Source organism: Salvelinus alpinus, chromosome 17 (genome assembly GCF_045679555.1).
Source record: "Salvelinus alpinus chromosome 17, SLU_Salpinus.1, whole genome shotgun sequence".
Classification (NCBI taxonomy): Eukaryota; Metazoa; Chordata; class Actinopteri; order Salmoniformes; family Salmonidae; genus Salvelinus; species Salvelinus alpinus.
The window spans coordinates 26,337,314-26,362,043 of NC_092102.1; the positions used below are offsets into that span (position 1 = coordinate 26,337,314).

The 24,730-nt window shown below is 41.4% G+C and overlaps 2 protein-coding genes across 6 annotated transcripts in view; one reads left to right on the forward strand and one right to left on the reverse strand.

Moving 5' to 3' along the window:
- Nucleotides 1-426: 426 nt before the first annotated feature.
- Nucleotides 427-18,168, reverse strand: LOC139542604 (gamma-aminobutyric acid receptor subunit delta-like). 2 transcript variants are annotated; one of them, XM_071348239.1, is made up of 9 exons: nucleotides 18,148-18,168; nucleotides 8,412-8,527; nucleotides 6,894-6,961; nucleotides 6,137-6,357; nucleotides 5,736-5,818; nucleotides 3,667-3,804; nucleotides 3,027-3,182; nucleotides 1,923-2,134; nucleotides 427-1,624 (listed from the first exon to the last, which is right to left on the reverse strand). In XM_071348239.1, exons 2-9 carry the CDS (start codon nucleotides 8,521-8,523, stop codon nucleotides 1,298-1,300), a joined length of 1,317 nt encoding a protein of 438 aa, XP_071204340.1. In that variant the 5' UTR covers nucleotides 8,524-8,527; nucleotides 18,148-18,168; the 3' UTR covers nucleotides 427-1,297. The 2 variants fall into 2 exon arrangements, with proteins under 2 accessions (XP_071204340.1, XP_071204338.1); XM_071348237.1 differs by lacking the exon at nucleotides 18,148-18,168 and adding an exon at nucleotides 13,782-14,143.
- cfap74 (cilia and flagella associated protein 74) overlaps nucleotides 17,786-24,730 on the forward strand; it is a 48,849-nt gene continuing 41,904 nt past the window's right edge. For 3 of the 4 annotated variants that reach the window (XM_071348233.1, XM_071348234.1, XM_071348236.1), the window contains exons 1-12: nucleotides 17,786-17,912; nucleotides 18,133-18,240; nucleotides 18,543-18,639; nucleotides 18,968-19,117; nucleotides 19,976-20,074; nucleotides 20,412-20,516; nucleotides 21,010-21,183; nucleotides 22,280-22,390; nucleotides 22,641-22,743; nucleotides 23,245-23,402; nucleotides 23,536-23,758; nucleotides 24,042-24,191. In XM_071348233.1, the coding sequence (XP_071204334.1) occupies nucleotides 18,138-18,240; nucleotides 18,543-18,639; nucleotides 18,968-19,117; nucleotides 19,976-20,074; nucleotides 20,412-20,516; nucleotides 21,010-21,183; nucleotides 22,280-22,390; nucleotides 22,641-22,743; nucleotides 23,245-23,402; nucleotides 23,536-23,758; nucleotides 24,042-24,191 (1,473 nt within the window). In that variant the 5' untranslated portion in view covers nucleotides 17,786-17,912; nucleotides 18,133-18,137. The remainder of the gene's footprint in view (nucleotides 17,913-18,132; nucleotides 18,241-18,542; nucleotides 18,640-18,967; nucleotides 19,118-19,975; nucleotides 20,075-20,411; nucleotides 20,517-21,009; nucleotides 21,184-22,279; nucleotides 22,391-22,640; nucleotides 22,744-23,244; nucleotides 23,403-23,535; nucleotides 23,759-24,041; nucleotides 24,192-24,730) is intronic. The other variant, XM_071348235.1, reaches the window with a different exon arrangement.

Sequence of the window (24,730 nt, forward strand, 5' to 3'; positions counted from 1 at the left end):
CTTCTAGCGGACCACAGTGTTCATTATTTTATAACCAGTATGTTATACCCCCATGAGGTTCCAGATCTACTGTTACATACACAAAGGGACATGCTGCCTGAGATCATCTGAATTATAAATACTGCACATATTTCAAAGTGCATAATCTGGATATCGGATTAAATTATTCAAAATGCCTCAAATGAGTCTATTCCTCAAACTTGAGTTGATTTCATAAAGGGGATCACTGAATATGAAATGTATTGTAGCTAAAAAAAATCTTGATGCTCTTAGTGAATCCATAATGCCTGCAATGAGGCTAAACATTTGGATTTTCGAGAAAAATGCTGACATTCTAGAGACAATCATGAGAAACAACTGTTCCAAAACTTTAAGGCGAGGCATTAAAACTCCAAAGTGAACATTTCCAGTGTGGAGATACACAGGTAGTGGAGGAAGTCCTTTAATAATAATAATAATAATAATAATCAGGAAACAGGAAACAGGAAGACCTGGCTGGAGGAGATAAGATGCTCTGCAGCCCAAATCAAACTGGAGTGGAAAAACGGGTGGAGGAATTATAGAAGGAGAAAAAAGAGGAGTGGGGGAAGGCGGTGGGATGGTGGAGGGGAAGAGGGGCAGTGGGATGGTGGAGGGGAGGAGGGGCGGTGGGGAGAATAAGCCCTGCAGCAAAGTAGACTACACCTCATCTTATCATCATGAAGTTTGGACAGTTGCTTGTTTTCAACAGTTAGTCCATCACATGAGATGTGTTTGTGAGTTAAGCGAACAGCAATTGTTGTGCACATTAGTTTTCAGCAATGATACATTAGTGTACTGTGTATGTTGCTGGTGTGAGCAGAGTTCATACATGTACAGTAAAAGGACATAGCTGAACGTCAGTCCATTGCGATGGCTTAGTGGGCAGCAATCAGTATCTAAGGGAATTGCAGCAGTAGAGTTTGGGTGGCTAGTGGAGGTTTTTGGAGATAAAAGTCAGCAGCTGGGTTATCATACAGTGAGCCTCACTGAGGATAAGACATTGACTACCGCTCAAGGCTCCATTGTACATAACTTGTACTTCAGAACATGTCCATATACCTGATCTGATTTTGTCCGTCCATCTACTGTACTTTATCTGCTATTTACCAGATCCTTACTTCACCATATTATACATAAATCCAGTTCTTCTTAAGGAAGCCTTGTTTACGTCGGTGCCCCTATATAAGTCCCAGGATTCAAAGCGGCATGATTTTCCTCTATGTACAGTACTCCCGTCCTTGATGGTGCCAGCCTGTCCATCCTTAGTCCTCCCAACTCACATGGTGTACGCCACCCAGTAGATCACATTGACGATGGCGAAGGTGGCAGGGAACACGGCCCTGGCGTAGACATCTATGGTATCAGCTTGGAGGGGCTTGCAAGCGCAACAGCACTTGGAACAACAACTACAGCACTTCTTATCCTCTTCTCTCTCCTCTGACGCTGTGGTCCCCCGCCCCCTCCTGTGCTCCACGTCCTCCTCCTCGGCGATCTCGGCGCCGGAGCGCTGCGGACGGCGGCTGGACACCATCAGGCCCTGGTTCATTCCAGCCACAGACAGGGAGAAGAGCACCATGGCCTGTTTCCCATTCTTTACGACTGACTGGAGAAGCAGAGAGAGAGAGATATGTCAATAGAGAAAGACTACAACAGTCAATTCCTTTGTGAAGTATCTTTACCTCACACCCAAGGAACCCAAAGGAAATTCTGCATGTTCAAAATGCAAGTGCTTGTATGTTCCTACTCACATTGTTTGCACCTATTGTGTCAACCCAATGTCCCTTGAACACTATGTGAACATTGAATGAATGTTGTTGTATAAATGGGTCAAATGAGGAACGGGCCTACCATTAAACCTTGGGGAACACCACAGTTGGGCAAGTGTTGTCCTCCCTTCTTACCTCAGAGCTCATCTTGTTGGCCTTGCTCTTGGCCTTCTCTTTGAGCCTGTAGTCGGCGTTGTAGTGAGCGAAGGCATACTCGATGAGCGCGGCGAACACAAACACGTAGCAGATCCAGAAATAGACATCCAGCGCTTTGATGGCCGAGGCTCGAGGGAGAGATGAGCGGGCGCTCACCATCAGAGTCGTCATGGTGAGCACAGTGGTGATCCCTTTACCAAAATATATATGGAAATTACATATTTGTTTTGAATAGAAAAGAAGAAGGTCCACACTCAATCGTTGATGTGAAATAAAGTTAAATAAAAAATTGAAAGTGAAATAAATTAAAAGTGAATGTAAAAAAAAATGTAATCTTGTTTAAAGCAGCAATCAGCAGTAGAAATAATAATCGTAATCCCCTCCCTATTTCAGTAAAAAGCTGAGGGACGGGTCTGGAAAAATTACATAGACAGTGCTATGGATGCAAGGACTGACCATCTATGGTATCAAAAGTATAGTTTTAACCATGTTTTGAGGCCATAGAGTGTGTGTTTACATTTACATTGTTCACAAACGTTGGCGTAAAACAAACTTTTTATTTGGGGTTCTGATGGGGTACGACAGTTGAACTAAGCTCATGAGGCATGTATAAGTTATATTATTCAATAATCAATTGGTACATATTATTAATTAATAAGTCCAAAAACTGATATAGCAACTGCTGATTGCACCCTTAAGATGGAAAACATTTTCTTTATATTTATTAAGGATTGTTTTTGGTTTACACAACACAAACAACCTAAGATAAGAATCTACAACTTGAACTGTGATGAGGGTTTCACCTTTTTCATTAATTAAATATAATTTGTCATCATGCATATCACATAACTATGAATATACTTCTCAATGATAATGCACTTTATTTTCTTCAAATTATAGGTCAACGTACAAGTAGACACACTCAGTTCACTTTGAATTCTTGCTGTCTCATTAAATCTGTGTTTTCCCTGTCATTTCTCTACGGACATACTCACAGCAAGCTAATAGCCGCATTCCAGGCCGACTAGATTGCAGACTACGCCCCCAATATCACTAACAGAATACTCTTAACATGATACTAACCCAGGGATACCCGAGCCGGGACTGCTGTTTGGCTGATCCAGAAGGACACCCAGGACATGGCAACCAGTAGGATGGAGGGCATGTAGGACTGGATGATGTAGACGCCTCGGTTACGTCTCAGCTGGAAGCGAAGGCTGAGCCGCGGGAAACGTCCGGCTTGGAGTGAAAAAGTAGACCAGCATTAGCTTTTCAATCAGTCAATCAATCAAAATGATTTATAAAGCCCTTTTTATATTAACAATTGTCACAAAGTCCTACAGTAACCCAACCAAGACCCCAAAGAGCAAATTACAAGGAAAATGCCCCAAGAAGGAATACATCTTTAGAGGAACCCGACTCAGAGGAGGGGGCACATCATCCATGAATAACATGAGCCATTCTGTCTGTGCATAGAACATACCCACAGAGGTGCCTGCGTTCAAAACATATTAGTTAAAAAGTCGTAGGGTCTCTCTTACACAAGACGCATGGTAAGACAACGTTCAAAAGCATGAACCAAAACTGAGAGTTGTGTACAGTGAAAGAGGCATATTTGAAGTGCTCTGTATAGAAATGAAGTGAAATTTCACGGACATCACACTGGCTGTTAAGTACAGTAACCATGGTGATAGCGAAACGAGGATAGGTGGGGGAAGCTCACCGGATTTGAAGTTCATCGTCTCCGTGACAAATTTGTAGTCGATGATGGTGAACTGGGAGAGCTCCAGTTTGTCCAGTCCGTGGATATGTATCTGACTCTCAGACCAGTGGTACACAATGTCCTCTGAGGAGTAGCCATCTGGAACAGTCAAACAAACAAGCAGTCAACAAACAAGCAGTCAACAAACAAGCAGTCAACAAACAAGCAGTCAACAAACAAGCAGTCAACCAATATTCGTCCCAACAACAATGGAGCATCATTGGAATATTACATGTATGTGTAAGGCATTGACTCTAGCCTTGCTTCTGGTACTCGTGGTACACAATTTCCCTTTACATTACGGCCTACATGCAGCTCTACAGACACTGGGAGTAGTCTAAAGTGTTTTCCTGTCCTCTTCTGTAGAGCAGGCCAGAGCCGGCAGGTTGATCCCTTAAGTTTAATAAGAGACTGTTTCAGGTGTGGGATTTATCTGTCCAATCAATGACATGATCAATGAACTACTGTACCAGGAAGAAAATAAAACCACCTTTACTTCGAATTGGGAAATCAATAGTCATGCTGTAAAGCAGGGGAACTCATTTTGACCCGGGGGCCGCAATCGACCTTCTGGAGGGCCGTACTGAAAATTTGTTATATTTCCTCGGTGTCAAAAAAAGTTCTCTATCCATCGTTTTGGGAATTTACAGTGCTCCCTGACTGTCTAGCTTTATTTTGGTGATTATTAGCGAGTTGGACAGTCAAGAAACTGTATGAATGTAGGTCCATTATCATATCTACATAGCTTCGATTTGAGTCTCCCACCCCCCGCCCAAAATAAAACTATTCTAACAAAAAATTCTAAAAAAGGTAAAAACTCCAACCACCCACGGCCTGGATTAGACCCCCTCGCAGGATGATTTGTATGTTTGACACCCCTGCTGTAGACTATTGAGAGCCATCCATTAACCTTTTCACTTGTGAGTTCCAAATATCTCTAAAGGTCACCCCAGCCTGGGTTTTTTATGCGTGTGATGTCAGAATGCACTCACAGGACAGTTAACCCACGCTGCCCTCAAACCAAGGCATGCTGCATGCTAATTATCTATAGGCTATATTTCAACTTGTCAATTTCAAATCATTTTCTAACAACTTTTATTTTCGAACAACTTTTAAGACAACAGGGAACTCGTAAAAATACGAGGCCAAATCATGACGTCATCCCTGTTTAGCATTCGCGCTACGGTTAGGCTAGGCAGCAGGCTTGTATTTGGGGTGATAACATTTTATTTGCTTTGTGATCTGTCAAAAACGGTAAACAACTTGTCAAATCATGTGCTCCGGTTATTGTATACACTGTAACAAGTACATCAAATATTTGTAATATGCTTAAAAGTGGCCAAACATATTTTTCAGGCAATGGGCTCAGCCATCTTTGAATTTGTTTATTTGCGTTCTATAGTGAATGGCATTCTAGGATTAGGGAGTTAACATAAAGAAACATGGCTGCCATCATAAAGAATTTAGCTGCTGTTAGCTTAGTTGACACGCATCTCTTTTCTAAACAATACCGACACTACGCTGACAGACACAGCAAACCTTCTTGCCACAGCTCGCATTGATGTGCCATCCTGGATGAGCTGCACTACCTGAGCCACTTGTGTGGGTTGTAGACTCCGTCTCATGCTACCACTAGAGTGAAAGCACCGCCAGCATTCAAAAGTGACCAAAACATCAGCCAGGAAGCATAGGAACTGAGAAGTGGTCTGTGGTCACCACCTGCAGAACCACTCCTTTATTGGGGGTGTCTTGCTAATTGCCTATAATTTCCACCTTTTGTCTATTCCATTTGCACAACAGCATGTGAAATTTATTGTCAATCAGTGTTGCTTCCTAAGTGGACAGTTTGATTTCACAGAAGTGTGATTGACTTGGAGTTACATTGTGTTGTTTAAGTGTTCCCTTTATTTTTTTGAGCAGTGTATGTGATCGTAAAGGTCAATTAAGAGTGGTAGGGAACATGACAGACTACCGGTATTGAGATCATATAAATAGATACAAGTCTATATAAGTAATATAAGTCAACCCACAGCTTTCTAGGTCCAGCATACACTCCTGCTCATCCATGGGGTATTTGGTCAGGTCCATGTCACACGCCACAGTCGAGGTGATCCTGAGAGGAGAACAAGTCATTTAGTAAACACCCACTTCAACCACAATAGTAACTTGACCCGTAACGGTAGGCCCTAGTCATTCTCACTTTGACATTATCATTAGGCATTATATAGCCTTAACTTCAGGCCACGGCAAATCAATCGTTAAAGGGCCTCTCCAGCCCACACCATTTTCTTCTCTCCCTCCTCCCATGCCGTCCATCTCTCCTACCCCTTTCCTCCTTCTTTCCTACTCGATCTATGCTCCTACTCCTCACACATTATCTCCACCTCTCTCCTCCCCATTCCTCTCCCCTCCCCACTCTCCCCCTCCTCACCGGCTGCTGTAAAGGATGACCCCATCAGGCTGCAGGCGAATCAGCTTGTTCTCCACGGTGACGTCATGGAACCAGGCAGACTTGGCGTTGACAATGAAGGTGTCGGGCAGCCAGAGTTTATCCACGAAGCGGCTATCCAGTCCCAGGGTCTTGTTGGTGTGGTTGTAGGACAGGCGGTCGTCCCGCCAGCTCTGACGCAGGAAAATGGTCATGGTGTACTCCTGCCAAGCAGTCACACACGGTAACAACAAGAGTAGGCATACACATACGCGCAGACACATGCACACACAGACAGACAGACACAGACACACAGGCACATACACACACAGGGACAAAGCTGAGCCAAGGGCATTGCCAACTCTGGTACGAGACTGAGTGGTGGATCACGTTGAGACTTAGGGCAGTACTGTAGCTAGGAAAATAGGAGATGGATAAAGGGCCTGTTTCAATACTTTTCAAATGTCTCCTTTAATACTTTCCCTAGGGTAATCACTGATTTGAACGGTATTAGTTAAGAGAAATATAGGTTACAAGACAATTGCTTTTCACCAATACAACCTGGTTGAATCTGTTGAATACCTCAAGGGAGGAAGGAAGGATACCTTTCATAAGATGCATGCTCTGACTGAATCCCTATTGGCTAATGTGGATGACACATAAGTGGTAGTTTCACATTTAGTTTTACTGCAACAGTACAGTAGCAGTGAAATATGGCAACCATTTTGTATAAAGGCCTGCAGGTGAATTTATACATTACCATGTTGGCTTCAGAGATGTGGTCAATACTGGCTACTTCAATAGCCATGGCAACATTCACGGGTGGGCCTGTGGGAAAAGAAGTGAGAAAAGAAAACAATCCCTCCCTCCCTCCCTCCCTCCTTCCCAAAGACACCCCTAGATAAGGATCAATGGCCACTGCACTTAACATTTCTCTACTGGAAGTGACATAGCATTATGTACATTCATAAACATGACATTGGGGGTCTCATGGGCTTGTGCAGTGGTGTTGTATTTAGAAGCGCATACATAGCTAGCATTCTTTTGTAGTTTGCTCGATGATAAGCATGATTTGTGCTGCTGAGATCGTGGACACTTGGAGGAAATCTAAAGGGAGGGAGATCAGGATCACTGAAGCAGAACTGAAAGGCTATTTATTCCAAACATTAAGGAATCATACATTACCATTCTCCACCATTCAGCACTTATCCCATAACCATTTACGTCAAATTGTATTCTATAGCCATTATCCTACCCACCATAGAGATAGCAGTCATCAGCATTGACAAGTGGGAGGACAGTCAAAGTCAATGAAACCCATTTTGGAGGATTTTAAAACTAATTGCAATCCATAATCCCTTAGCCTGTCACTAAAACCTAGCTCATTTTGACTAGTGACCCTTTGGGAGAGGCTCAGTGTTACACTTCTTTGTTTAGATTCTAGACACCTATCATAGCACCACTTTCCTTCTAATTTGAAATGGTGAAGGGATGTGAATTGAATAGACAGAATAAGACCACACCAACTGATGTGCATGATTCTTCAATGGCCTTAGATAGCCCATCAGTAGGGCTTTATGGTAGCTGTCTTAGCACTTAAATAATATATGAGGGAGATGTTATCTTATCTTATTTATGAGAGGAAGTAAGGAGGGAGTGGGACTATTGATCATTGTTGAGCATAATGTTGAGCTATAGGTGTGTAAAGTGTTGGCTGTAGTAGCATAGTTACTGGTTCACAAGGCCTGACATTGTGGTGGTGGTGGTTCTTATATCGACAATGCTTTTTCACCTCTGCTTAGCTGAGTTAAGCTGTGAGGTTGAGAAATCTAATGCTGTGGACATTGGATGTTTCACATTTGCCAGGCATTCTTAGCAAAGGCATTCTCCAGCAATGCTCCTTTCTTTTCTCTCGCAACACTACGCACATCTTCCATTTCCAAAGCATCATTTAAATAATCCCTTCTGCAATCTCATTCCAACGCTTAATTGCTTTTGTTTGTAATCTTTTGCGTCACGTTCAAACACAAATGCTTTTAATAGATTCCAACCTCTTATTTACATAGGGGTAAATATTTATTTCAAATAGGATCTAAAAATGACAAAATGGGGGCAGGGGAATTTAATATGATGAATTTGAGAGGAGTCAAAATCATTTGAGTGTGATTTTCAAAATGCTTAGGTCTTATATACCTGGTTCTTGCTATGCTAAGAATGACTGTAAATGTGAGGGGGTGAAATGCAATCCAATGCCACGAGCAGTAGATCTCATACTCACCTCCTATCCCAGGGCGAAAATTTCGCGCATAGCCCTTCATTAACTCATCCAGATTAGGCAACCAGGAAATTTGTATGTCTGAACCTATATAGTCCCCAATGTCACTCAGCATGGCCCTATAGGGAACAAACACAGCACACTTGAGCACTCTGCGTCTGCAGCACTGGAGAAGCCCTGAAGGAAGAAAGCTAGAGAGGCAAAGACAGTATTAGCATTTTCATGTTGAACATAGATTTGCGATCAAGATCGGTGGGCATGCAATTATCCTTGGAGGATATGAAAGAAAAGAGCAAACTTATTACAATAATACATTATTACAAAGTGCCTATTATCCATTAGGGATTTTGGAATAATGGACAAAGCTATCTCACTTGAGAGCTTCATATTCCACACATTTCTAGGCTAAGTTGCAGTTCATAAACCCTTGACTTGTGTTCTCAGCTTCAAGACAGCGTCTCAGAGTAGTAGTAGTAGAGCAGATCTAGGATCATTCCCGATCTATGTAATCTTGTCTTGTCTATGAAATATTATTAATTATAATATAAAGGCTAAACTGATAATAGATCAGCACTCCTGACCCCAATCGTATATGTGCTGCTTCTGACTGAACACAGTGCACACAGAAACGGACCACCAGAAGGCAGTGTTAGCTACTATGAGGGCTCACTCTGTGGACTCTTGGATGAGACAAAGGGCCAATTGTCTTACTCTGACTCTGATCTAACTTACTATGTGTTGTATTTAGTGATGTAAAATGCTGCAGATAGAAATTCCTTATTCTACCTGACTGACAATCATAGTGATATGTTCTAAATGCATGTCTAGTTGAATAAAGTTTAGTAACATTGCACCCTCCTGAACAGACCACTGGTTTCAAAAGAGACAAGAGAGAGTATTGTAAGAGGACAGACAGCACTCAGGACATGCAGAGGTGCTTCCCCGAACAACATTCAAACGAATAAAGACCTTTTGACATGTTACCCCTTTGTTCATAGTCGTTACATAGTAGCTAAAACATACTCCTAAAATGTACCAGACATTTTTTTATTTTGTCTTTTAAAACCATGGAATGTTTTTTTGCGCTTGTATTTTGGGGGTTTTAATCACATCCTATGACATAAATAGATGAGAACATTGACTGAATTAATACATCAAATGAACTGTCTCCATGTGATCGACAGCTGTAGTCTATCACTAGCCTAATTAGCGGCTTCTATATTCAGAGGTAGCTGTTGGGTTGTTCCATATGATTTCAATCCATTTCTGACAGCACCCCTTTTGATTTGAACGAAACCTTCCATACATATTTGCCAATGATGGAAGTAGTCAGAAAGTAACTTTCTGGACCTGAATGCCAAAACATTCAGATAGAGATGCTCAAAGTTCACCAATTTTGCATATTTTTTTAGCAAATTCTTTTGTGCAATTTTTCACAAATGCTGTAGCTATCATCTGAGGTGTTTGTGTTGTGCCCGTCATCGGTTGTGACACAGTTGAGACACAGCATACTCTTGAATAATTTACATTAAAGCTTAAAAAAATGACATAATTTTTTGACAACCCTGTTTGTAAGCTTTCACATTATATCAAACTCAATCGTTTATCTTTTCCAGTGATGAACACATGGATGTCTCATGGTCGAGTGGGGTATGCAAAATGGGTCAACTTTGAGCACTTCTATCTCCTGAATGTTTTGGCATTCAGGTCCAAAAAGTCACTTTCTGACCACTTCTACCGTGGGCAAACATGTATGGAAGGTTTCGTTCAAATCAAAAAGGGGTGCAGTTAGAAAGTGATTGAAATCATATCTTCAGAAACTCACAATGTGCTGAACCTGTGAGGTCAAATTGAAATGTGACTGTGCAGAACATATGCCACCTAAACAAAAACCAAAGAGTTTAACAAAGTTTGTTTACAATACTCTGGATTTTGATTTTGTTGGTCCTGTAAAGATATAGGCAAATGAGCAAAAATAAAAACAGCCTGACTAAGTTCCAATATCCACAGTAGCATACCACTTATTTAGAGTGCATGCCCAATACATTTCTTAATTCTAACTGGTATGCTATAGATATTGGAATATCCCATAGGTTCCTCCATTTGTGGTCTTCCTCTTCGACAACTAGGTGTTCTAACTTAATAACCTAACTGATAAAGTGATGGGACCTGTTTAAAGCGGTGGTGTCTCGGCTAATGGCTACATACTGACTTCCTCTTGTAGGTCTACCTATAGTAACTCCAGTGCAGTGTACAGCACCACACCACAGGCTACACATTATGCCTTCAGCAAAGGAAATGTGATGTCATGAAATGCTAATGGGACTGAGCATTTGATTAGTCTCGAGGGGGTTTCTGTAAACGTGCGAGGCCCACTCTCTCACCCCTCCACTCTCTGTTCAAACAGTTCAAAGTCAATTTCCCGTCGATGTTGTTCCTCTTAGTCTTTAATTTCAGTTCATTAGCAGGATCTCCCGAGGCCCTGCTTCGCTAACCATCTGTTTACCAGCTATAACAAACGTGGTATGTCTGAAATGGCAGCCTATTCCCTATAATATAGTTGACTACTTTTTGACATTGTTAGTGCACAATAAAGGGAATAGGGTGCCATTTCAGATACAGCCACTGAGAGCTGAGGTGAAGGAGACTAAACACAAAAGAAGCAGACTTTCTTGCCTCGGATAGAAATATAAAAGCCTTGTAATGTAGCCACAGCAGTAACAAGCTTAATTTGCTTCATACAATGACATCAATTTGTACCTGAGAACAGAGAGAGAGAGAATCGCACTAGTCATCCTTGCATTTTTTGTTTATGTTGTAATTCCTGAATGTTGACAGCACGTAAAGCTGGCTAATTAAGTCTGCAGCCTTTTAAATGCCAATCAGTAGAGAAACTGTACAGACATGAAATGGTGGCCTTGCATAGATATGGCACATCCAAGCTCTGTCATTTCCAACCTTGATTAACCAAATTATAGCTTCTCTAAGCTGAAAGCTCTCTCTACGCACTGTGGCCTTTCCACCACAAACCCAATGTAGTGTAACTGTGCTTTGTTCCACTGCTGATCCCGCAGCCATTTGGCTAGAGCATATCTGGACCCCTCAGCGATAGCATCTGCCTGATTTGCACATAGGGAGCATCCATAAAGGACATACTAAGGGTATCTAACCTATGGGGCCACCATGTCTTCCAGTAGGGCATAAGAGACTGCCTAGACAAGGCAAAAGGTCACTAACTATGCCACTGCTACCCCAGTAAGCCAACAAGAATGAATTAATTCTCACATTTGAATATTTGTGATGTTTTTCTTTGAACCGCTTTCAACTTTGCATTTCTGGACTACTTCCAGTAGTACTGCAACAACCACCCGTTTTCCTTTAAATGCAGATATTTAATAATGGGGCGGCAGGTAGCCTAGTGGTTAGAGCGTTGGGCCAGTAACTGAAAGGTTGCTTGATCAAATCCCCGAGCTGACAAGGTAAAAATCTGTCGGTCTGCCCCTGAACAAGGCAATTAACCCACTGTTCCATCTGTAAATAAGAATTTGTTCTTAACTGACTTGCCTAGTTAAATAAAGGTTAAATAAAATAGAAATAAAAGGCATAACTTTTTTACTAGGCCTAGGTCTTGTGTGAGTAAAATAAACTGCACTACAGGACACACTTTATGAAACATTAATCCCAAATGTTAAATATTTAAAAATGACAAAAATGTGACAAAAAAAAAGTGAGATCACATTGCAGTGAAAACTGTCTGTCATTTAAACATTTGCCCTCAATAGGCTGTGTTTACACAGGTAGCCTATTCCAATCTTTTTCCTCTAATTGGTCTTCAGACAATAATTGGGCAAAAGATCAGAATTGAGCTGCCTGTGTAAATGCAGCCTTACATTGAAGAGGATTTATCCAGAAGAGGGGTAACTTCTAAGGACTATCACAACCAAGGGTATGGTGCATGTCACCTGAATCCATTTAAGGACAGCTGTGACTGACACCAAAGGTAGCGAAATATTTTGCCAGACCCGATTCTGGCTTTAAATTATTTATTTTTTAAAACACATCGTCAAGTAGCAATGTTCAAGGAAATGTTTTGAATTTTGTTTCTAAAAGGTTTGGAAATGAGAGATGAGGCACTGTCAGATTGCTACTCCAAAACACTCACAAATGAAAATGTGGGGGATCGTATAGTGGCAAAAAACTGCTAATGCATCAAGTTCACGAAGCGAGGTTAATATATCTTCAATTTGACATTGACACACACATCTCAGAAAAACCTGCGAAAGATCACATTCTAATAACAATTACACCCTCTGCTGGTATGTGTTGTCAGGAGTGGCAGGACGCTACCAGGATTCACAACCTTGTACAACCTTTTGAACTGGGACAGTTTGCAACACTTGTGTAATGGAACATACCTCAACAGTTTACAGTTTAGAGACTGTTGCAATGACACCACCAGGATGGATGTGTGCCACTCTGATGTCAAGAGGCAACTTGCAAAAATGGATGGATACAGACTATTACAATAACCTTGTGGAGGTAGTAATTGCATAGTATTTGCATTGCCACTGCATAGTTATTATGGTGTAGACTGTTTTTTGTAAGTACAAGAGTGTATATAGAAACTGTTCCTCATTCCACTTGTGTTATAACAAAGACCACTCAATTTCATTACAATGCTATGAAAAAACAATTATAAAATGACTATGTAACAACATGCTGTTATTATAATCATCTCATTACTATTAACAACTCATTTTAAGTTATGGTGTGACATTGTACACACATCCACTTTCGCTTGCCTCTATCTCGTTATCTTTACTATGAAGGTATGATCAGCATGTGTGTCTATGTTGATGATGGGCCCCACAGCACTTAAGCTGTAACTAACTGCTCAAAGGCTACATACAGTACGTGGGCATTGAGTAGGCTATTCCTCTGCCATTGCAGAGAAGTCATCAGGTTTAAGAATTAATGTAATCAGCTCATTTTACGCAAATTGGACAAATCAAAAAAAGGTAGGTTAGGAATTAGTTTCCATTAAAACATTATCTAGGCTACATCAGAAACATATGTTATAGCCTCAATGTGCGTATTGTGTTGTAAATATAATTCAAAATCTGAAAACACCCGCAGAAATTAACTAAAAGCTTTGAGACATCTAAACGGTCAGGATAAATCAGAACATAGCAACAGCTGACCTACAAAATAAGGGCAGAGGAAGCTATTATTTCATCAAAAATGGTCCCTAATTTAATAATATAGGCTATTCCAAAATAACACAATTCTATTAAATCCTTAGTGAAGCTTCTGGGAAAGTCTCCTCCGTAACCCTAGTCAAAAGAGCCGTAGCCTATAATAGGGTCATCTTACCTGGTGAAAATGTTGTCCCTGATATTCAGGAGGGCAAGGCTCGCCAACATGAAAGTTATCATGTCCATTTCAACAGCTGGCCAAAGTTTCCCACAACAAGAAACGATCAAATAACCGAAGGGGATCACACAAACTGTGTTCCTACGGTCCCATAATGTGGAGGAAGATCATGATTAAGTAAAATGTTGTGATGACTCATGATCTGCTCACACACGCGCGCCTCGCCTTGTCCCTTCCCAGCGTACAGAACGCACGGAGTCAACTCTTTGCTCAGACGACAACAGCAGCCTAGTTTACTGGAGCACACTCTTGCGCTCCCCTTTCGCAGCATTGGCTCGAGAGAGAGGACCACACTAATCTGTCTCTCACTGCGTTGCCTGCTCGCTGAGCAACGTCAGATTAAATCGTCCACGCATGAAAACGCGTCTCCATTGTAAACTCGAGGCAAGAAAAATACAACAGATAATTAATTATATAATGGATTTGATAAACTTTCAGTATTATTGTCATCTGCACAAGCCTATTCGTTTTGTTCAATCAAAACTAACAATAGATTAATTAATATTACGCATCCAACAATATTCACGTTTATGATATGTAAATATATATATTTTTTTTTTTGAAGTTTACCCCTATTTTGGCCTAGAAAATTACCCTTCAGAAATCTGTTTTTATTATGTGGTAAGAACCAGGTATACCTACAAGTTCACTCCAATCTATTCAAAATAGACCTTTATGATGTAGGCTAAAAAAAATTATGTAGTAAATAATTTATGTAGTAAATAAACAATTACATTTTCAGATATCACATTTCCCCCATTTTGTGACGAAAGTATTTTCATAACAATGCACCTGCCCTGGTTTAATTTGCTCCACCCAAGGGAAGGAGGAAGTGATTCAGAAATAAAAACACTGTTTGCTTCCCTGAGGATTTTCAACATGGATTGTTGCAACACTTAATATTAAGCTATAGGCCTACAGTATGCTACACAATACAGTAGATTGGATGGATATTCTCTCTCTCCTCTCCTGGTGGCACTAATCCACTCTTGTAAGGGGTGGTTATCTGCTTTGCCATTCTAAGGTCACATGCCTTGCCTTTTCCCTCATGTGTAAGCTAATCTGTTTCTTTTGGGCCTTTGTGCATAGTGACATAGATTAGGATCAAAATCAGGAGTTATTGCATTTTAGAAATTGCTTGTACGCCTATACGGACTAAAAATGGCTTCTTGCATAGGCTACCAAATTTACATAAACCCCAAGATGTTATCTTTCTTTTTCTTCCAGCTTGCACTTCAAACCCTGAACAAAAATTCTGCTGAGCTGGTGTTGATTTTTATCTGTCCAGAAAAAGTACATGTAAGATGTTCATTATAATCTTTCAAAAGTAACATAATAAATTCTTCAGTGAGTGAACATTTACATCAGAATTTAACGCCTCAGCCATCCTTTTTGTTTTTGTCACGGTCCTATGACACAGAAGGCAATCTTCTAACTAACACGTTTAGTCAGTTAAACTTAGATAATCAATGCATTTCAAAACAAAATGGGCGAAGAGTCTCACACCAATGATTCACAGTCCATTAAACCTAAAGATGAAATTCAAATAATGATCTTGCATAAGCCGCTCAGAGCTGCCCAAAGAAGTCATAATTGAGGTGGATTGTATGTAGGTCAAAATTATATAAGTTGATTTTATGACTCAGGCTATACTCTCCCTCAAGTTAACGCTTAACTGCGGGGTGTAGTACATTTTTGTAGGCAGGCATTTGGATGTCAATGTCAAGACACCCATGAAATTGTTGACAATACACTCACATAATATGGTCATAAGCATCCTAGCTATTATACTTGTATGTTCGCCTACGTATTTCAATACAAGTCCCAAGTACAGCCTACTTAAATTATGCAGTTGTATTATTACAATGGTAACATAAACATCATATGTTTCAATAACATGAATTTCATTATTCTTTTTTTTTTTAACAAAGATACACAAAGAACATTCGAAATCCTAGTAATGCACCTCTCCGTAGAGGGCAGGTAACTTGGAATTAGGATATTAATTTAAAGGTAGACTCAGCCATATGACGTAGATGCAGAAAATAAACAGCATAGTGGGTTAATTCCCACAACAACTAAGATCATTGAAGTGCGAGGCTCAACTTCTCTGTTGTTTTGGTACTCTGGCTACCATGCTGTGAACAGTGTGAAGCAAACCCATGCACATGCGTAGATACTCGCTCATCTCAATATCTGCGGTGCTGCTCGTTGCAAAGTCATTTAGCTGAGTCTACCTTTAAAGGGTACAGTAGCAAATGGAATAAATATTGTTCAATATTATCAATACTAACTTTGTATAATATTGTAATATATTGTGTATATTTATACCCCAGACCATTGGTTTCCAAATAAACTTTGCTATTCTGCCTTTTTTACCATAAATAATTTATGTTCCAATTAAGCCCAGTATGCTCCTAATAAGCCCAATTTGCATTGAAACACATGGGGATTGTTTGTTGATATCCATAATATTCAATAAATCTGAGCATAAATGTTTTTTTTCTTCAGATATAAGTTGATTAAAATACTCAAAAACTACAGCTATGCATATTATGCATCTATCCATGCTGCCTTTACCAAGATTAAATACAATTAGGAACAATTAAAAGCCTTTGTACTCTCTCCAAGACGTTTGGAGTGGACAGGTAGTCATTGATGCAGAGAGAGGAGAATAAGATCAGGGTTGAAGGAATAAAAGACCTACAAGTATTAAACAAATGAGGGACAAGAAGATGACTATTGGACAATTCTCGTGCAGTTAGGGCCGGGAAATTGTCATATTGTTGTCCCGCATTCATCCAGGTGTTTCCATTTTTTTTCACCACATGTACCTTTGTAATACAGTAGAGAGGGAGATTTGAAACAGTCTTCAGACAGGCTTTAGGAAGACACGTTTAACTAATTAACAAGAATAGGAGTACAGCAAATGTGAACCAGATTTCAGATAATTAATTAAAAGTTGTTTATGTGTGGCATCTTATCCACCGAAGGCTGATCCGGGTGCAGGTTTGTGTTCTAACCAAGCAGTAACACACCTGATTCAACTAATTAAGTATTGATTGAAGTTTATTGTTAGTTGATTAGTTGAATCAGGTGTGTACTGGTTGGCAAGAACAAAAGCCTGGGTCCAAATTGATCTCAGTGGATACGATTGGACACCCCCTGTTATGAATGCTACTTACATGATGAATAGTAATGATACATTTCTTTTAATAACTTTAGGGGAGATTATTATCATTTAAGTTTACATAAGAAATGTCAGTTTGTAAGTTTTACATATGGAAATGAATTAAAGTTGATTATTTAAGAGGTGGTCTTATTTGGAACACCCATGGGCTTAAAAGGAACATTCGGTACCCATTAAGCCCAGTCCAGACTTTTCACATATTTTATCAAATATTTTTATCTCACATTAAAAAAATGGTGTAAGTAAAGTCATAAAACTTCACATGAGATATCAATCTTTAATTTTAGCTCCACTTTTCTTATGAAAATTAGGGCTGTATATACATTGGAAATATCTAAACTTAGATTGGTCGGCTTAATAGGTACACTTACCCAACTTTGTATTCTTCATTTACTCAAGTGTTTCCTTTATTTTGTCAGTTACCTGTATTTATAACTAATGGATCTGCTGATTTAAATAAAAATGCCAATGTTTAATGACTCAGAAGCCTTTCTTCTGGTTGTCTCTGTCACTCACCCACTGATCTACTGTAGTGTTGCTCTCCCACTCTCCTGAGGGAAGATGAGGGGAGACGAGGGAGAGAGAGAGAATACTAGATAGAGGATATGGACAGTCTAACACACTAGCTACTGTACCTTTCCTCTGATGAAAGCAAATTCATATTGCATCATATGCGCCTGAAAAAAGGAAAGAAGGGGGGGAGGACCCACACACACATCTCACGTTAAAGCTTCCGCCCCTCTCTGGTGTCCATGGAAACACTACTAACACACATGGTTTAGCAGCTGGTTTCAGTGGCTTAGCGGTTCAAACAAGAGAAGACAGTAGCTAGCCTGCAAATTACACATTTAGCGACTTCGAAGTTGCAGTAAGAACTCCAGGTAACACAGTCAATCAAGATAAGATAACATTTTAAAGTAGCCACATGCACACTACTTGTTCAACTCAGGTTCGCTCGCTAGCAAGTTAGTTTGTACAATGCTAGCTAGCGGGGTTGGCTGTTGCAAACGCCTATCTAACGTTACCTGAGCATGTTTCATAGGTCTGTGAGCTCTTTGTCATTTCCAAGTTATTTCTGTTGACCAATGTTGTTCAATTTAGGTCTTATGGACGTACCTGCCAGGGATAGTCCTTCAGAGGAAGCTTCCATCTCATCTTTTCATTCGGAATATCCTCCAGACAACACTTGGAAAGATGAGGAAACAGAAGGTAGGTAACTCGAGGTCTAACATTTGTTTTGGAGGCGAAAGAAACGCACACCTGTTAGGCGAGGTGCTGACTAGCGCAGTAGAACACTTAAATTGAAGGAGAGCCGCACACTCTAGGAGCTCTGATGCAATAATTGAATAACCTAATATCCAACGTTTCGACAGACAAGCTGTCTTCATCAGGGTCTAACATTTGTTGTTCTGTATGTGTCTTGTAGGGCCTTAATCACAAATGCATGCAAATGCAAACATACGGTAGCCTAGCTAGTTAGCCATTATAAAGTTGTATTCCCACAAATTCAGATGAAGGCACAAGAGAGGAGACCTTCAGAGAGGACCCAGCACAAAGGCAACCAACGGATGCAACAGAGTTGTCTTTAGAGTTAGATGCTACTAACTGGTGGGTGTCTCTGCTGCTTTGAGGACAGATGATTTGATCATTGAAAAATCTGTTTTAATTCGGCTTTAAATGTTCCACTTTATTTATACAACATACCAATTTTGGCTTATAATTAACTTTTTACTTGTAATAATATTTTGTCTAGGATTATCTAACCTCATTCCAAGACTATTGCGCAAGTGTCTGGGAATGAGATGAAGGATTATCAAGAAATTATTTTACATTAATAGTGGTGTGCTTTATATTGTTAGATTACTCCATGTTATTAATAATGATCAATTCTTGACCATTCACCAAACCTTAGCCAATGTCTCTTTAATCTGCAAAGTGCGGATAATGATGACGACCTTGGGGAGGATGGCGGATGTAGCGGAAAGAAGAGTTATGCTGAGACAGCACGGATGTTCAAGCTGAGAATGAACCTGGACCAGCTGGACTGCTTCCACCGACAGAAGGAGCACAACGTGCTGAAAGCCAGGTCTGTGTTTGCATCCAAAATACTTCTGTAGTGCACTATAAAGGAAATGGAGTTTAATTTGGGACATGGCCTGTGTTTGGCAAGGATCAGACCTTTGTATGCCACCTTAACACAAATCAAAGATTTGTTCTGCCCAAAGACATTTCAATGCCCCCTTTTTAGTCCTGCCCTAAACCAAGGGATCGTTTCTGTAATTCATTGATTTGACTATTAAAATTAAAATAATTTCAGCCAAAGAGGAAGCATTTCTGATAATGTGTCCACATTTGTTGTTGTTTTGTATTACAGAAAGCCATTAAGCACCCAATGAGCTGCGATGCAGACCTTTAGCACTAACATAAATGGTGGTCATTCTCTGCTGACACAAAACACCACACTGCAGTAGATTGTGTGGGGCAATCTTTTTTTGTGGCCAGGGCCATATTGGAATAGCTGCATAAAAACACTCTTAAGCTCTTGGCTTTTAGCCAATATACAGATGGCCTGAAGCATAATGATCCATCATTATTTGCTTCAGCTCTTTAGCCCAGTCACAGATTGTTATGTTGTACTTCATTAGATTGCAAAGAGAACATTGGGCCATTCAAAGCTGTTGGGTGCGGTGAAATCTCACAGCTGTACCTGCTTCAGCACACCTTCATTACTTCTTTGTCAGCACAACAAATATCACCTTTCTTTATGGATTCACCTTCAGTCACAAAATGGCCATGAATTCATTTTTACATCTTCATCCAACATATTACCTTGCTAACAGTCTCTGAATGTTCTTGTGACTGTCATAATGAGAGCTTTTCACATTGTAGTTTGTTGTTGTTGTAGATTTAGTGCAGTGTTTTGCCTTTACTTCTTGGTTTCCAGAGAGGAGCTCAAAGTTTGCCGTCTGCATATTTCTGAGCTGGAGAGGCAGAGAGCTCGAGTGGAAGAGGAGATAGAGCAACAGAAAGAGGACGACAACAGGTAGGCACAAACAAAGCAAACCCAGATATAGCCAGGTCAGGGGGCGTATGTACTGTATCAAGTGGCTAAGAGTAGGAGTGATGATCTAGGATCAGATCCCCCCTGTCCATGTAATCTTACTAATTGTGATCTAAAAGGCAAAACTGGTCCTAAGTCAGCACTTCTACTCTGAGACGCTTGATATTTATGGCCCCAGCTGATGACCTCTTTATCCCCATGTTAATGGGATTGTTTTTGACTTGATCCAAACAAAACAATTAGATGATAATGATTTTCTTTTATACAACACTTAGGTAACAAATACAATGTCTCTTAGCACCCATTTGTTTTCATGCAGTGCGGCCGTGTTTCGCCTCCGAGCCCAGCACAAGCGCCTGTGTCAGGAGTTACAGCAAGAGGAGGAGCTGGAGTCACATGTGGCCACCACTCTGAGAGAACATGAGTGAGTCTGCACTACTGCAGCAGAATGATTTAGGCCCCATTACAAGGCTTCAAAGTGACTGCCAAGTTTATCTATCATAAAGAGATATTCACCCTTTGAGTGCTATTCCAGTTGGGCAAATAGCTACAATACTTCTGCTACTTGCAATTATAATTCTTTCTTAAAACAGATGTTTATTGTTGCATCCAAGATGCTTTTTCAAGAGCAATTGGATTCAAATGCCACAAGCTCCCATTAGAACAAACCATTTTCCTTGCAGACTTGAGGTCTTCAGTTCCCAGCTGAAATTTCATAGTGCTGCACATTGACTACTAGCTTTAGCACCACTGTCATCCTTGACCTTCCCTGCCCCCCCCCCCCCCCCCCTCTTTCTCGCTCTCCTCTCCCTCCCTCCCTCCCTCCCCATTCACCCTTTCTCCCCTCCTCTCCCTCCCCACTCCCCCTTTCTCTCTCTCTTTCTCCCTCCATCCAACCGCTTCCCCTTTCTCTGCAGACTGGAAATGTGTCAGGTGGAGGTGGAAATGGGTGGTTTCTCCCTCCTCCGTGTGGAGGTGCAGGAGGAGGAGCAGGCCTACCAGGCGCTGCAGGCCCAGAGAGGGGAGGCCAGGCTGCAGAAGGAGTACACCTCCACCCAGAGCCTGCAGCTCCGGACACAGTGCCTCAAAGCGTAAAGCAGCTCACTCCTTTTGATTTGTTCATTTTTTTGTGAGCAACATAACTTTATTGCACACAAACTAGACAATACTAATGTCACATACAGAGTCATCTCGACACCCAGAAATGTTGTACACACACATACAAACACCCATAACATACACACTATAGCCTCCCGGGTGGCGCAGTGGTCTAGGGCACTGCATCGCAGTGCTATGCTGCGCCACCAGAGTCTGGGTTCGCGCCCAGGCTCTGTCGCAGCCGGCCGCGACCGGGAGGTCCGTGGGGCGACGCACAATTGGCTTAGCGTCGTCCGGGTTAGGGAGGGTTTGGCCGGTAGGGATATCCTTGTCTCATCGCGCTCCAGCGACTCCTGTGGCGGGCCGGGCGCAGTGCGCGCTAACTGAGGGGGGCGGGTGCACGGTGTTTCCTCCGACACATTGGTGCGGCTGGCTTCCGGGTTGGAGGCGCGCTGTGTTAAGAAGCAGTGCGGCTGGTTGGGTTGTGCTTCGGAGGACGCATGACTTTCGACCTTCGTCTCTCCCGAGCCCGTACGGGAGTTGTAGCGATGAGACAAGATAGTAATTACTAGCGATTGGATACCACGAAAAATTGGGGAGAAAAGGGGATAAAATTTAAAAAAAATAAAAATAAAAATAAAAAACATACACACTATACACACACGTACACCTGGATTGTGTGTTGTACTAGAGTAGTGGCCAGAGGGCACACAGTTAATGTATTGTGAATATGTTGTAAAATGTATTTTAATGCATCATTTTTTTAAATTATAATATATATTACTGCCTTCATTTTTGCTGGACCCCAGTAAGAGTAGCTGCTAATGGGGATCCATAATAAATACCAATACAAGATATCACGTTTTCATTTTAATCGTTATGTCTGTCACGAAAGACTACATACAGAGTGCCATGCATGGTAGTTATGATAACATTTTCCATAATATTGTCATGACCCAGGTTAATCTAACTGTATAGACATACAAAAAAATGCTACACAGTAGCCTAGTCTAATGTTACTGAGATAATTGATTTGTCATTAGTAAAGATTCCTTCCGTTTGAACGTGATGTTGTTTGTCTGTTAACAGGAGGCAGGCGGCCACACAGAAGGAAGAGGAGACTCACTGTCAGAGGACCGCAGAGCTGGCCCAGGCTAGCCGCCAGAAAGCAGCGCTGTATCTTAAAGAGACTATCAACAGGTAACCGCTGTGTTCAACCTATCAACAGGTAACAGCTGTGTTCAACCTATCAACAGGTAACAGCTGTGTTCAACCTATCAACAGGTACCACATATAAAATGAGCAAATAGAATGTATTGAACTTAGCTATGAACTCGTAAGAGAGTTGATAACCAGATATCTCATAGCAGTTCATAATTAACATCATATCAAATTAATGTATGCACCCTCCTTCGCTCTTGAGTGATCGCTACGTCCCTTTTGTGTCCAGGATGCATCGGGAAGAGGCAGAGAACGAGCAGCAGAGTCGAGGGCTGAGGCAGAAAAGGATGCAGGCAGTCCTGTCATTGAAGGCCAACATTGCATGCACCCAAGTAAGCAGTGGACACTTTTTTGAGGGTGAACATTGAATGCCACGACCCAAGGCTATTGTTTAAGCATTGAGTAGAGTTAAGATAAGAGCGCTGGTTCTCAGCTCCTAGCTTGTGTTTCTGAGGGTCCAGCATAATGGAAAATGGCAATGAGCATCGTCACATTGTCAGGTGACACAATTACTTCTGCCTTGCAATGGACGGACATTTGTTCTGATTTACTGTATTAAGCTGGGAGTACATTTTGGACCTCTTTGTACGATTTAGCAGTTTAATAATCTTGACCAATTGCTACTGTATTAGTGGAGTGTGATGAAGCCCTCATTTCTAATTGATTACTACAATCATTGCATCATTATTTTCAAATCACACAGTATATTCCCTGCTTAAAGAAGCGTCAGTATTATTCTTACTGAAAGCCTAGTTTGTGTTTTGTCCTCAGGAATGAAGGGAAAGTGTCATCCCTCCTTGACCTTGTTCACTCTACATTTGTGTTGTTTCCAGGAGAGCCTGCGAGCCCAACAGACGAGGGCCAGAGCCCAGGCTCGGAGACAAGAGGAGGAGGAGAGACAGCTGAGAGAGTCCCTACAGACACAGGGTATCAACAGCACCAAGTACATGTACCAACAGAAAAAGCTCCAGGAATTCCACCGAAAGAAAGAGTGTGTTCTTCTGATCAATCTACTTCTCTCTCTCCCACTCAATGAGTGGGTGTTTTCTTCTCACAATAACACGCCAAGGAGAAATATGATCCTATTTTGCTCACAATGGCTTGTTGTTGTGGTCATTTTTCAGAGAATTTCAGGAGAAGCAGAAATCCAAACGGGTGGAAATCGTCTCCAAGTTACTGCTGGAAGAGGAGTTGTTAGAGAGACGTAAGAGGCACCATGCTCTGCTGTTCCCTCCCACCCAAGTCAGCCTTGTGGAGAGGTTGGCAGGGCAGGAGAGATCTCCAGAGAAGCTCCTTCAGAGCCTTGATCCACAGCCGGCAGAAACAAAGGAAGAGAAAAGAAAACGAGTGAGTGGAAATATCACAGACGAAGATGAAGAATTCAGACTGCTGAAACAAGAGTAATAAAACAAATTGGTACACATGACATGAAAACTCCATAAATAGTTGGCTATTTTTCACAGCAGTAATAGGGTACCTAATACCCTCTCGTTGTGTGTGTATGCGTGTGCATGTGCGTATGTATGTGGGCAGAGAGTTTTGCACATCTCACTCTGAAGGCACGTTGTGACAGCTTGATGTGTCTGTTTTCGACCATGAGCATCCACACATCCTCTCACGTCCTTCCCAGCAGGACACAGTGTTTAGTGACAGCAGCTCTTCATCAGAGCTGTCTGACCAGGAGGAGAGCAGGGACCTGGAGGAGGAGCAGGGCCTCACTGACAACCTGGCGCAGCCTGAGTTCACTGGCCTCTGGGACCAGACACGTCAAGTTCACCAGGTACCATTTTAATGACACACATCATCATCAACTCACAAATACAATCATATTGAGATTAGACATGATGCTCAACTCCATTTCCTTGTTGTGTTCCATCTCAAAATAAATGTATATCCATAAGTATAGTAATCATAAGTAATTTGTTCTATAGTGTGGTCAATCAAGCCTTATTGGCTTGTGGTAAATCTGAAAACACAAATGACTAGTGAGAACTATGAAATAGGAAGTGAGAAATAAATGTTAAACTGGGACTGGTACCACTAGGTCACATTCTATAGAACAGGAGAAAGGATGGCTTTAGAACTGCTCTACTACTCCCCAGCCAGCAGCAGTGGGTTTCCTCTACTGCCTCTCTCCCACTCTTGAGATCCATGGCGACAGACATCACTTCTCATTTGCTGGTGCCTTGGAAGCCTCCAACGGAACATGACAGTCATTCAGGCCAGATAGTCCTGTGTGCGAGAAGTCATGCGGAAAGGTTTTTACTTTTCACGTGCACTTCTGCAAATGATGTACTCATAACATCACGACACATTGGG

Coding starts and splice junctions, on each gene's coding strand:
- LOC139542604 (XM_071348237.1), bottom strand. CDS start 13,849: ATGGACATGATAACTTTCATGTTGGCGAGCCTTGCCCTCCTGAATATC. Junction 3,183..3,666: donor GACGATGAACTTCAAATCCG/GTGAGCTTCCCC, acceptor TTTCACTCCAAG/CCGGACGTTTCCCGCGGCTC. Junction 2,135..3,026: donor CCCGGCTCGGGTATCCCTGG/GTTAGTATCATG, acceptor ATTTTGGTAAAG/GGATCACCACTGTGCTCACC.